Genomic DNA, 12,810 nt, shown 5'->3' with positions numbered 1-12,810 from the left:
CCACTCGTATTTCCCATAATTTTGCTCAAAATCTAAACTAAATATCCTCATTTCTTGTTAAATCAAGAGGGGCAATAATGGAACTCAAGAAATTTATGACCCTCAAATATTCATGCATTTGACACTAAACCCTAGAGGATATCTATAGCTAAGCGCGCCTTTAGCACTAACTAATTAATTTTTTCTTTCTTTTATATCTTTAGAATTTAAGTTTTATTTTCTCTTTTTCTCTTTTTCCGATTTAGTTATTTCTGATTCCATTGTTCAAGGAAGTTAAAGTGATGAAGAATATATATCAAATAGGGAAAGGAAAAAAAAAACCCCACGTACCTAAACCTCTACTGGATGCCTCAATCCACCATGCTCGGTTCTCGAGGACATCTTAAGCAAGTATAAAAAGCCTCCCAAACCCCTTCACCTTAATCACCAATACCCTCATTTCTATTCGATCAACTTCATCCAGCAAGCTGTGTACATTTTCTGAAGGTGAGCCCTAGCCTTGAAGGACTGTTTCAAACCCAGAGTCGACTTTAACTTGGAGTTTCATAAATGAATATTCATGCATTTCACTGGTAACTAATATATTTTTTGGTGATTCATTCCTCAGATGAATAGGCCAGGAGATTGGAACTGCAGGTCATGCAACCATCTCAACTTCCAAAGGAGGGACTCATGCCAGAGGTGTGGGGAGCCAAGGCCCGGGGAGAGAGGTGGTGAATTTGGAAGCTTTGGTGGCGGAAGAGGTGGAGGTGTTGGTGGTTCGTTTGGGTTCACTACCGGCCCGGATGTCAGGCCTGGTGACTGGTACTGCAACGTGGGAAACTGTGGAGCTCATAACTTTGCCAGCCGCTCCAGCTGCTTCAAGTGTGGTGCGTCCAAGGACGAGTCCTCTAGTGGCGGTGGTGGCTTTGACGGTGACATGCCTAGGTCACTTAGAGGCGGTTTTGGATTTGGCGGCAGTGGCAGTGGCAGTGGTAGTGGTGGCAGCTCTGGTCGCTCTGGATGGAAATCCGGGGACTGGATTTGCACAAGGTACATACGTTAACTTTTGTATATCATCGATCTAAATTACATTGGTGATCACATCTCTTTGACAAAATAATGAAACGTAATATAATTAAACATACAGGTTAGGGTGCAATGAGCACAACTTCGCAAGCAGGACGGAATGTTTCAGATGCAATGCTCCAAGGGAATCTAGTACCGGCAAGTCTCCATATAATTATATCAATTTGTTATGATTTTCTTAATCACTGATCATATAAGTAAATATGTACATTTCTGTTTGTTTATATGCGCGCAGGTGGTGCTGTACTTTTCTGAAGGAACTGAGAAAAAGAACATTCCCTAATGATAATGGCTACTCCTTTTGGGCCAGAGAGAGAGAGAGAGAGAGAGAGGAGATATCACCCTCTTCTATTTTTATCATTTTTCTTTTTTCTTTCCTTACTTTTTCTAGTTTCTAGGTTTATCTTTGCTAGCAAGGGAGCTTAATCTGAAATGTGGCTGCTGATGATCACGAAGAACGTACTCAACAAAGCTTAATCACTTGGCATTTTGTGCGCTTAATTTCTCCCTATCTTATAATATATGAACGATAGCCTGGCATGTAGCTTTGTATGTACGTATGTGTACTATTAATCATAATTAATCTCAGTGTTTTTGTTTACTAAACATTGTTACTTCCTTATATGTAGTGAATCTCTCTCTCTCTCTCGCAAGAAATAATGCATGCTTTTATCCAAAAGAGTGGTCCATGGAATGTATCAGTTAAATTTCAAAATCGATGAGGACGTATATATACAGTATAGTTGCCCATAAACATGTAAATCGGCAAAGCAATACACATAGCATAGCTAGCTAAAGGATCCATCGAGCTGTTTACATCATGCATGGACCATAATCACATGCTTTTGGTTAAAATAACGTGAAAGAAGAGTACTATTCAAAAATGAAATTTTATAGCTACCTACACTTAGATTTTCAAATTGTATATATCTATCTTTAATTAAATGCAGAATATATCTTCAAAAGTTAAAGCTGAGAAATCAAATTCATATTTATATGCAGTTTCAAGAATATATAAATTAGGGACTATATCAACTTCAACAGATTCAATAGTTTGTTCTATGATGGACCAACGTACATTTTCATTATATCTTTCTTTCTTTTTTCGATCTTTCTATTTTCCAGTGAAGGGATTCAAGAATACATATATGTCATGCTTAATTGATGAAATTCGATGATCGATCACCCCACCCTGTATTGTCACTGGTTTCGCTTACTTTGTTAATCAACATCAGTTATCTTATTCATTTTACGCAAGTTCCGTTTCTGTTAATCTTATGCAATTAAAAGTTGGGTGAAGTACTGGTGAACGTGATCTCTTTTAGGGAAATGCAGAAAACATGACCATGCATGATGCATACAATCGATCGAAAAGCAGTGATACTGTTAAGAAATGCAAGATAGGCAAGGCCTTGGCATCATTATCTTCAAGCAATTATTGGATTCAATTATATGCCGCAATATTTGTCATTAATACCTTTGCAATTTGAATTGTACCATAAAATTAGGCTTAATTTTAAGTTTCAAATGAATTATCGTATATATCTAACATATGGGCAACGCTTCAAATTGAATGAACAGATTAGCTATATAAAATGAATTGTTTCCCATAAAACGCTAAAATGATAACCAAAACGTAGGTAATCCAATGGCTAAACGTCTTTGTATTTACTTGATTTTTCAAATTAAGATGATCTTTGGAGGAGGATGAACAATAAACGTTTCAAATATTGTGTTTTTTTGTTTACTTCACTCTCAAATACTCTCTAATTAATTAATCAGATATAAGCGTACGTATAAATATCTTCTTTTGGAGTAAGATTCATAGTTTTTATTAGTTAATTGAAGGAAATCAAATTTCTGATAAAAGAAAAAGAAAAATCCACTCAGGCCATTATGATTTAACTGTTATCCTGAAACCCCAACTGTGATATCTGATATTTCTGTCATGGGTCCTGCAATGTGCAATCATCTATTTTAGTGCATTAGAGCATTAATGAAATAAATGATGAGCAGTCAGCCTAGCTAATGATAACTACACGTACATCACTATAACTTATTTGATTAACGGATGGGGTTAACTTTTACAAATTGCATATATAATCTAATTGATAAACAATTCCAAACTCTAATAGATAATTGAACATAGTTTAGAACAATATATAAAACTAGTTCACATAGGATTCCCTAGCTTTTTAGAAACACCTTTCATGGGTTCCCTCATTGACCTCATGACATGGGGCAGCTTAGCTAGGTTTAAGAACTGAAAAATGCAAATTTTATTGGTCAAAAAGGAACCACACATGAATTAGTGTCTGCTACTACACTCCATTCTTTAGCTTTTAGCAAGATTCTTTGTTTCACTTTGAGGTCGGCTTTATGTTACTTCAGAATATGCTTTATATATTGTTCATGTTAGTGAGAACCGAGAACTAGTCATGAAGTCCCTCTCATTCAATCATTTCCACAGCACTGCCCAGCAAGTGGCTAGCTAAGCTTATATATTGAGGTTTTTGTGCCATTATAAATATCATTATCCCATGATTTCCATCTCGATCTGTATTCTATCACAGCAAGTTTGGTTTTATCTCATTGCATGCATGAAAAATTAGCAAATTAGAAGCAAGTTTGGTTAGTGAGAACCGAGAACTAGTCATGAAGTACCTCTCATTCAATCATTTCCACAGCACTGCCCAGCAAGCTAGTGGCTAGCTAAGCTTCTATATTGAGGTTTTTGTGCCATTATAAATATAATTATTCCATGATTTCCATCTCGATCTGTATTCCATCAAGCAAGTCTGGTTTTGTATCATTGCATGCATGAAAAATTAGCAAATTAATTAGAAGAAAGAAAGCAAATACATTCATATAAACAGTGGTTTAGTAGTTATGATATTCACTTGATCGGCATCATGTACGTTTAACCAATCATTAATTTACTAATTGTTATTTGGAAGAATATTTACTAATTGGTCGGACTACATAATCTTTTGATCTTTTCCTTCTCACAATGGCCGGATTGAGAAATTAGAAGGATGGACATTTGACCTCTTGATCACCTTGAGGTTTTGGGGAAAATGCACATACTTACAAGCCCTCAACAGATACTTGGATTGCACGAGTAGTACTTAAAGTTCAAACGATATTGGTTTGCTCATGAATTTTATTCTTGTAAACTATGTAGTCATCTGTATACAAGATGATTAAGGGATGGACCATGTGTTTTACGTAGGATCAATGATCGTTTTTTCTAATATTAAAAGGATTAAATTTTTGCCAATCCCACTCCTAATCCGTTCCAATCCCCCACCTCTTCCCATTACTTAACCTAATTTGAAATGTTTTGTTATAACGATGGGAAATTAATTTCTTGAGAAATGTAATCATGCACGTTTGAGTCGATCGGGAATTAAACTCTTCTTGATAAAGAACTAAAACCCATAATTTGGGACAGGACATTTGAAAGACTCATGCTCGTGAAAGAACAACATAAACCTCTTTTATCATGATTCTAAATGTGGATTGGGGACCCAAAAGACACTAAAGACCAGGCAGTTCACAGGATTAAGTACACAAGTTGAAAGTTTATCAACACTGTGATGGTCAAAATTGGTAGGAAAAAAGAATGGTACTTTTTACCCAATTCAATGGACGAAAAAATTTAACAAAATTCTCTTTTTAAAGGTTCCCCCTTTTTCCTTCTTTATAAACACAACCATGTTCAACGCTACTTTTTAATCCCACAGTTTTCAACTGAAATTTTTTCTCCCTCATCTAAAGCCTTGATTGCCCAAGCCCTTTATATTAGTAGAAAAAAAAAAAGAAAAAAAAAAAATCAACCAGAAACACTCGGAGATTAAATATCCAATCCAAGCCCAACAGTCGTCAATTATTTGATAAAAGCCCATTTTTGATCACTGGATCCAACCCAGCCCAACATCCTGCATAAAACATTAAAACGTCAAGTCCTTACAAACAAAGCCGACGTTTCCTGGTCATTAACGGCAGTCGTTTCTCTAGTTCCGGCATCTTCAACCGTCGCGAAATTCTATGCATAGGTTTTGATCCCAGCCTCCTTATGCTTACATATCACCTTTGTTTATCTGCACTTTCGCTCAATTGGTTAAGTCGTTCGCACGTCTGATTTTAGTAGGGGAAAAAAAGTGCGTGCACACCAGGTGTTTGATAAAATGCCGCATTGAAGAAGCAGCAGCAGTATAACAACGGCATTTAGAGATATGGAGAAGGTGATCTATGGTGCGAGGCATGTAATGGGTAAGCGAAATGGAGCCCTGCATTTGAATGTGATGCTATATCATGGCTCAGAGGAGTCTCGTGGGGAGCCTTTGTCCCTGGAATGGTATAGAAAGGCATTTCCGAAGTTGACGAAACTGACCCGGTTGCTTAAAGATGTGGATTTGGTTGATGGGAGGCTTGTTAATATCAATGATGGTTCGATTATCGTGAATGGCCGAGCTGAACACAAAATGGTTGCTTTCAAGTCACTTGCCAGGGTCTTCGTTGGGTCTCCATTGGTTCAGCAGACGCTGTGGAGTAATGTGGTGGCGTGGGCTGGCGGCAGAGGATGTGACCCTTTTGTCTGTTTCAGTAAACCAAGGGAAAGAGAGCCCTTGGTTGTGAAGTCAATGTCTGTAGTGGGTAGCATTCTGAATATTACTGCACAGCAGAGGCAGACGGTGCGTGTGAAGATATGTCCGCAGGTCACGCAGCACCGTATATGGACCGGCACGCTTGAGGAGATACTAAATGGATTGAAATGTGAGTTGGAGGTTGTAGATTATCTGTGCCCGAGCAAAGGGACGAGGATTGGTCAGCAGATAGTTTCTAGCTGTCTGAAGTTCTTGGCTGACACATCCATTTCATATGATGATGACTCGGCTTCGTGGATGCGCCTTTCAACTGCAAAGATCACTGACTCTTCTGGTTTGCGAAAATGGGAAGACCTGCTTGAGATGTTCAATGACCTTATTGATTGTTTGAAAAACGACAGGGAGTTACTTCTTTATGTGACGAAGCTTGAGGTCATGAAAGAGGGGCTGTCTCAAATCAAGGATGTGTTGGTTGATAGAAGTATTGGATTCAAGGAAGTACGACATCAAGAAAGCCTAGTGCAGAAGAAGCTGTCCAAGACATTGGGTCATTCATCCCAGTGTTTGTTCACACTCTTGTTATATTACCTCTATGGGCATGTTAGAGATATTGAAGTAGACTTATCTGGTGGTCTTTATAGCATTAGTGACAAGAGTCTCTGTCTGTGCATGGGAAGGATTGTGACTTCAGATGAGGAGACGATGATTTGGAGTGGGGTGAAGCAGTTGGACAAGGCTCTCGGTCTTTTCAAGTTTGTATGGGAAACAGCAGGAATGGAAGGAGTTTTGCAATTGCAAGGCCATATATGGTGTGTAGGAGCCGAGAGCAGAACACTTACATATAGAGGAAGCACATTCTTTGTACATGGAATTCATGTTTGAAGAGCAACACTCTCAGAATATGAGTTCAAATTTCTGAAGCTATTTTAATGATTCATTGATTAGTAAACACTATATGCAAGAATTGATATGGAGCAAGCAGACCGAGTACAATTAGCTTGGAGTAGTTGTTGCAGTAACTGCTCTGAGTTCAACTCGGTACCTTTTAGGAGTTCTTAGGCTCATTGGCGTTCTCAAGTATAAATGATTACTGATAGTACCAAAGTACAAAACCCAGATTCAGATTAGAACAATGCATTCCTTGGAAGTGACTATGAGGAGTGCACCAGCCACAATAACAGAAAGAACACCCTTCAGAAAATCCAGGCCAAGCTGGATAAATAGATGTACTTGCTATAAGAAAAAACAAGAAAAAACTCTTGATGGAAGTAAGTTCTCAAACTTCTAAAGTCGCTTGTTCAGAAAATCATGTACTTGCTATTGGTTTGTTCTATTAGTAATAATGGATGCATTGTCTATGAGATATAATGTAGCCAATAACTGTTTAAAGATCTTTATTTTGCTTCTGATGCAGCTTAATAGGAATCTTTTGAAAACTTAGAAGATTTGGGAAGAAAAGATACTTCAGATTGAGGTATTGGTTCTCTCCTTTTCTTTCATTTTCCTTTTTCACATGTTCGGTTACTTGACGTGATAACATTTTAATCTTTGGTAATGCCGCAATGGTAATAATTTGGAAATGTAGTTCATAATATTACAGTGTAGCCTTCCTGATCCAAAATTCATTCTGATATAGTATTCTGATTGATGATGCCATTAATACCAGAAGATTTGCAGTCATAGTTTAGCACCAGTAGATAGATTAGAGTTCTATGTATTCATCTCTGGAACTTTTCCCTTAAAAAGCTCAGAAATGTCAAATGTATCATCCCAAAGCCTTGCACCCAGCATCTCCACTTTATTTATGTATTACCTATAATTAAAATACACTAGATAATCAATCTTCTTTATCCTTAAACATACACTTACAGGAGGGGCAGACACCAACAACACGTATATATAAAAAAGTACATTAATCTGATGAAATGTTGCCATCAATTTTCTGTAATATTCGCAAGGGAGAGCCCTGCTTGAGCGAGAGTGAGTACTAGTAGAATGGTCGCAATCGTGATAGCTAGGATGGCCCACGGACTACTGAGATAATCTTGTTGCAAACTTGCCTTCCAGTTGTGCCAGGGGACGCCGTAGTATTCATTCAGCTTTTCACAAAGCTCGGTGAAATAGAAATTTGTCCCGAATAAAATCGGCCCCAAGTCAAGGGTGCTAATAAAATTCGTCACTGCTTTGCTATCTGATAGCTTAGACTCAAGGATTCCTTTCCTAGCAAGTAATTCCACATCTCTGGAACTATCAAGCAGGTGGTCGATGATGAATACATAATCACTTATGTAATGATCATGGAGCTCAAACTGCTCATAGGCAATAAGGTTCCGGAAGAAAACTTCTGTCGAACCACGTATTCGCAACTGTGGAATTTTCAGAATACCATTCTCAAATTGAATGTCAAATAGGGTTGTGTCGTGAACCACCATAAACTTGACTCCAGCTGCCTTCAACTGCGTCGCACTTGGTATACTCAAAGTGTCGAGCTTTCTTTTGGATGGAAGCTCAGAAGGTGAAGGCCGATGACATTTCAGGATATAGTCAACAAAATGTTGTATTCTGGCTCCTGAATACTGCGAGAGTTTGTTTGAAACCTCTTGCAGTGGCCTTATATATACCTTTTCCTCGAAGAAGCTATGGGTGAGCTTGATGAGTGAAAGCCCCATATCATTTTCGAGAGGAATAGTATTGCTGGCATGGGCTAAGGAATAGAAATACTCGAGGATAAAGAATGGGAGCTGATTTTCAAGCATCAACATGTCATATACTACATCCCTGTCCATCCATGGTTTCCCAAATATCCGGTCATTTTCCTGTTGCAGTGTCGGGAAGGCACTCCTCAGCAGGACCTCAACTGTAAAAATTCCATCAACCAGAATCATTTCCACCAGCTCCTCTTCACTATATTCAATGTTTACTGCATAACAAGAACGGATTCTTGCTTCCCATTCCTTCAAAGATTTGAAACAATCCTCCAGGTTTACATTGGTTCTTTCAAAGAAGTCCTTCACATACCGCATTTTATGATCTTCCATGGCTCCTAGGCCTTCTCCTCCGTGGTGAAGCGGACCTAGTGAGACCACCTGAGGTGTGTAAGCCTTCTCGTTCACGTCACGTAGTCGCTTTGGAATCCTGTAGATACAACACTCGGAGGATACGGGAGATATCCCTTTCAGCTTATTTTTGAGATTTTTAGCATGTGACTCTTCCATGTCCGAATTAACAATGATCAAATCAACACAGCCTGCAATGAGCTATCCTTCTGTTAATAATAAACAAGGGAACTGGAACTTCTGGTAGTAATATGTAGTTCTTGGCATGCATCTGCAGTCTCTACTACTAGTAAATTCTAATTTGTAGATGTGCGCACCAAGTTAACAGCACAAAGGGTCACCCGAAAACAGTTATAGGCCCAAGATAGATTAATTTTTGGCTAGCACAAAATCGATGTACGTAGACTTTAGAAATAATTAGGCAGAAGAAAAACTTATCAGAAAGATTATGACAGTTCATAGTTTCATATAATAAGAAATAACAAACCACTACTGTCTTTGGACAAAGGAAAAACAAATAAGAAACTGAAGGCTAAAGGTTAGAATAAGGGAAGTTACTTCTCACGGTTTACAAAAGTGTTCTAAGAATGTGGAGATCTATAATTTGTGTCGATGCTGATTACGCAACAGATATAAGGATATTGGGAATAAGTAATTACACAAAATCAACATTTCATTTTCATTTTCGAATGGTTGCCCAATATTCGAGTTCACTACATGTTATAAAACTGACGCTACAAAACTTATATATGCACCTATCAAGCACTCAGAACATCAATAGTAAAAAGAAGAGTATAACTAACCCAGTAACTAGCTCAAAGTAATTGATTGCCTAAAAAGAAAAAGAAAAAAGAACTAGCTCAAAGTAATAGGAGCAAAGGAATGGAATATTTCTACCTTCTGCGGATAATCAAATCGTTATGGCTTCCCTAGATTTCTTAGAGCTCCATGTTTGGTAGAATATGCAACACAACATTGATCTCCCTCCAAAACCTGTCATACATGCATATAAAGAAAAATTGTGCACCAGCAAGTCAATAGGTCAACTTGGTTTTGTTTTTTTCTCTATAAACAACTTTCTTCTTTGTTATTACGATGGCTTTTTTCTCTGTTGTTGAAAAGGTCATGCACGTTTCTGAGAAAAGTCCTGGGTACTACAAAATATTATAAACCAAACGAGGAAAAACAAATAATCATTGGTCAGGTAAGAGCGCGGGAAAAGAATTATTTATATGTATCCAAAAGAATAATCAAGGGAACTAGAAGTTCCTCTCTATGAATGAGCTATTATTGCAGGAGTCTTATTAATCTAGAAGATGGCTAATTATATAGACGAGCAGCGCCTATTTTATTGACTTCTTTTACCAGATACAACTTATCCCAGATTCAAGGCTTTAAGAAAAACTTACCATATATAAAAAGAAAGAGTTTACCGTAAACTACTCAACTTTGTTGTACATAAACCTTGTTGACTCATCGTCTCTCTCAGTTTCTCTGATAGTCAATAGATCATAATGAGCATTCAGCTCTAAAATTTTTCACTTTCAAAGGTGAGAAAACTCGGATTGTATCATGCTAAAGCAGTCGGTGCAGCACCGTAAACTGAATACTTTGTTTATCTTGCTAGCTAAACGATTCATTTTTTTTTCTTCTCAATTGAAGAATTTGCTTGCTCAAGCATTTCTACCTAGACTATTTGATATACTGTAAAAATTCATTGCATTATTGGACGTAATGCTTAAACTTTCAGAGAGAATAAGGCTTTGGAACAGAAGGATAATAACATAATTAAGTTAGAAGAACATGTCACTAAGATTGTCAAACTAGTCTGGTGATTTTACTGAATGCAATCAAACACAGGTCAAATAAATCCATCGATTGTATAACAAAGTTTAGATAGAAATGCCGTTCTTCCTTCTAAGCTTGATAGCAAAGAATTAACCTTCTTCTTCGTGTTTCAAGTAAAGAATTTGAATGAACCTTGCATCTTTAGGGATGGGGGAGTACGATAGACCTGCTTTATGCCTGTAATATACAATCAAACCGAGGTTATATTGCTTGAAAGATGGTTTTAGAATATCTTAAGCATTTTTCCCTCTATATATATAGAGATAATTTGGTCGCATTTCAATAGCCAAAAGAGAGAGAGAAGTCTTGAATTTCTTGAAGTTCCTCAGGTATGTAGTTATTTTTTAAGGCTTGATATTGGGACAAATTATATTTCTCAATATATATCATTATGTTGTTTAGGGTGACTACCCTTTGTGCCTTGAGTTTGGTTTTTCTCTTGTACATGATTAAGTTTTATGATAATAGATTACTAGCTACAACAGTAGGTACGCAAATACTACTGATCATATTATGTAGTGCATACAGAAACAAAGTTACCATAACTTCAAGTTCCCATAATACTTTGCACTTTTGCAGGCTAAAGTGAGGATCATACTCGAACTCATTCAGATATGGAAGGGCTACAGAATCTGACGACTAAGTGGAAAAAGCTGTCTCCCCTATCCTCTGAGTGTCGTATCTACAGAGTTCCCAAGAGGCTACGTGACGTGAAGGAGAAGGCTTACACACCTCAGGTGGTCTCACTTGGTCCGCTTCACCATGGTGGAGAAGGTCTCCAAGCCATGGAAGAACATAAATTGCGGTATGTGAAGGACTTCTTTGAACGGATCCCCGAGGTAAGAGTAGAGGATTGTTTCACATATTTGATGGATCGGGAAGAAAAGATCCGTGCATGTTATGCAGTAGCAATTGAATTTAATGCACATAAACTTGTGGAAATAATTCTGGTTGATGCCATTTTCACCTTTGAGTTGCTGCTCAAGAGCTCTTTTGATTCCCTGCAAGATAAGAATGACTGTATATTTGGGAAGCCAAGGATGTCCAGGGTCGTGATATACGACATGATGTTGCTTGAAAATCAGATCCCATTCTTCATTCTCGAGTATTTTCATACTGTATACTTCACCAACCGTCCTATTCCTTGGCTTTCCCTCTTTGAGCTTACCCATAAGTTCTTGCAGAATGGGGTATACATAAGGTCACTTGGAGATACGATGAAGAAACTCAATCATGGTCCTCAAGAAGATAGAATACACCATTTTGTTGATTTTGTTCTAAAATGTCATCGACCTCAACCTTCTGAGCTTCCCCAAATAAAGAAACTCAAGACTTCAACCATACCACGGGCCACAGCATTACACCAGGCTGGAGTCAAGTTTGTGAATGTCAGTAACCAAAACTTGTTCGAGTTTGAGAATGGATATCTGAAAATTCCACACTTTAAGAATTCGCGGTTCAACAGAAAATTTCTTTCGGAATCTCATTGCCTACGAGCAGTGTGAGCTTCATGATCACTACATCAGCGATTATGTGTTTTTCATAGATCGCCTGGTGGATCAATCCAAGGATGTGGAGCTGCTTGTTGAGAATAATATCCTTGAATCTAAACTACCAGATAGTGAAGCAGCTGCGGCCTTTATTAACTCACTTGACTTCGGGCCTATTTTGTTCAGTAGAGATTTCTACTTTACTGATCTCTGTGAGGCTCTGAATGCATACTATAGTGTCCCCGGCACAAGTGGAAGGCAAGCTTGAAACAGGACTACTTCAGTACTCCATGGGTTGGACTGTCTGTTATTGTAGCGGCTATACTTCTCGTGCTCACTTTCATTCAAACTGTGTGCTCTATAATTGCTATATAGGGTCTCTTGTCGCTTCATTTTGATGTTTCTGGATTTCAAGTGTGTTACTCATGTACTTGTTTGTCTAAAGATAAAGGTGTGCTGTGCTGATTGCTTCTGTTTTCTATAATCATCTTTTCCTTTTCATGTGTCACATGTTTTAGGTCCAGAGTCCAGACCAAACAAATTCCTTTGTTCATTTTGTGAACAAAAGACCAAGCATTTATCAACTTCATTTTTGTTGGCTATGTTCGAGGGGATAGAATCCCAACGAGAACGTTTGCCACCCTCGTCAGCTTGTCACTTAGAATCGATGGCCCCAACTGCTCTACAGATAGGGGTACTATACCAGGAATTCCCATGATTATACAATTTTGGTCGATG

General features: G+C 37.9%; 4 protein-coding genes across 5 annotated transcripts; 3 read left to right on the top strand and 1 right to left on the bottom strand.

Annotated features, from left to right (window-relative positions):
* Positions 1–342: 342 nt before the first annotated feature.
* Positions 343–1,692, top strand: LOC112173882 (RNA-binding protein FUS). Its single transcript, XM_024311564.2, has 4 exons — positions 343–486; positions 608–1,032; positions 1,130–1,206; positions 1,304–1,692. Exons 2-4 carry the CDS (start codon positions 608–610, stop codon positions 1,321–1,323), a joined length of 522 nt encoding a protein of 173 aa, XP_024167332.1. The 5' UTR covers positions 343–486; the 3' UTR covers positions 1,324–1,692.
* Positions 1,693–4,935: 3,243 nt separating this feature from the next.
* On the top strand, positions 4,936–12,528 carry LOC112168775. Of its 2 annotated transcripts, none has more exons than XM_040507505.1 (4): positions 4,936–5,126; positions 5,219–6,946; positions 7,093–7,152; positions 11,162–12,528. In XM_040507505.1, the coding sequence occupies exon 2, from the start codon at positions 5,307–5,309 to the stop codon at positions 6,558–6,560; it is 1,254 nt and encodes a 417-aa protein (XP_040363439.1). In that variant the 5' UTR covers positions 4,936–5,126; positions 5,219–5,306; the 3' UTR covers positions 6,561–6,946; positions 7,093–7,152; positions 11,162–12,528. The 2 variants fall into 2 exon arrangements, with proteins under 2 accessions (XP_040363439.1, XP_024161461.1); XM_024305693.2 differs by having other exon boundaries at positions 4,936–6,946; positions 11,162–11,421; positions 11,767–12,528.
* Positions 7,457–9,768, bottom strand: LOC112168774 (putative UPF0481 protein At3g02645). The gene is made up of 2 exons (XM_024305691.2): positions 9,632–9,768; positions 7,457–8,925 (listed from the first exon to the last, which is right to left on the bottom strand). Exon 2 carries the CDS (start codon positions 8,891–8,893, stop codon positions 7,613–7,615), a length of 1,281 nt encoding a protein of 426 aa, XP_024161459.1. The 5' UTR covers positions 8,894–8,925; positions 9,632–9,768; the 3' UTR covers positions 7,457–7,612.
* On the top strand, positions 11,197–12,340 carry LOC112171698 (UPF0481 protein At3g47200). Its single transcript, XM_024308841.1, has 2 exons — positions 11,197–11,970; positions 12,083–12,340. Exons 1-2 carry the CDS (start codon positions 11,197–11,199, stop codon positions 12,338–12,340), a joined length of 1,032 nt encoding a protein of 343 aa, XP_024164609.1.
* Positions 12,529–12,810: the final 282 nt, after the last annotated feature.

Source organism: Rosa chinensis, chromosome 6 (assembly GCF_002994745.2).
Source record: "Rosa chinensis cultivar Old Blush chromosome 6, RchiOBHm-V2, whole genome shotgun sequence".
Classification (NCBI taxonomy): domain Eukaryota; kingdom Viridiplantae; phylum Streptophyta; class Magnoliopsida; order Rosales; family Rosaceae; genus Rosa; species Rosa chinensis.
Note: the sequence above shows the minus strand (reverse complement) of the source record. Positions and strands in the feature narration are given on the sequence as shown.

What these genes read in the sequence shown, in the direction of transcription:
- LOC112173882 (XM_024311564.2), top strand. Translation starts at nt 608, where the DNA reads ATGAATAGGCCAGGAGATTGGAACTGCAGGTCATGCAACCATCTCAAC. An exon ending in GGGGACTGGATTTGCACAAG is followed by an intron (nt 1,033 to 1,129) that starts GTACATACGTTA and finishes TTAAACATACAG; the next exon opens with GTTAGGGTGCAATGAGCACA. An exon ending in TCCAAGGGAATCTAGTACCG is followed by an intron (nt 1,207 to 1,303) that starts GCAAGTCTCCAT and finishes ATATGCGCGCAG; the next exon opens with GTGGTGCTGTACTTTTCTGA.
- LOC112168775 (XM_040507505.1), top strand. Translation starts at nt 5,307, where the DNA reads ATGGAGAAGGTGATCTATGGTGCGAGGCATGTAATGGGTAAGCGAAAT.
- LOC112168774 (XM_024305691.2), bottom strand. Translation starts at nt 8,893, where the DNA reads ATGGAAGAGTCACATGCTAAAAATCTCAAAAATAAGCTGAAAGGGATA.
- LOC112171698 (XM_024308841.1), top strand. Translation starts at nt 11,197, where the DNA reads ATGGAAGGGCTACAGAATCTGACGACTAAGTGGAAAAAGCTGTCTCCC. An exon ending in CTGGAGTCAAGTTTGTGAAT is followed by an intron (nt 11,971 to 12,082) that starts GTCAGTAACCAA and finishes GCCTACGAGCAG; the next exon opens with TGTGAGCTTCATGATCACTA.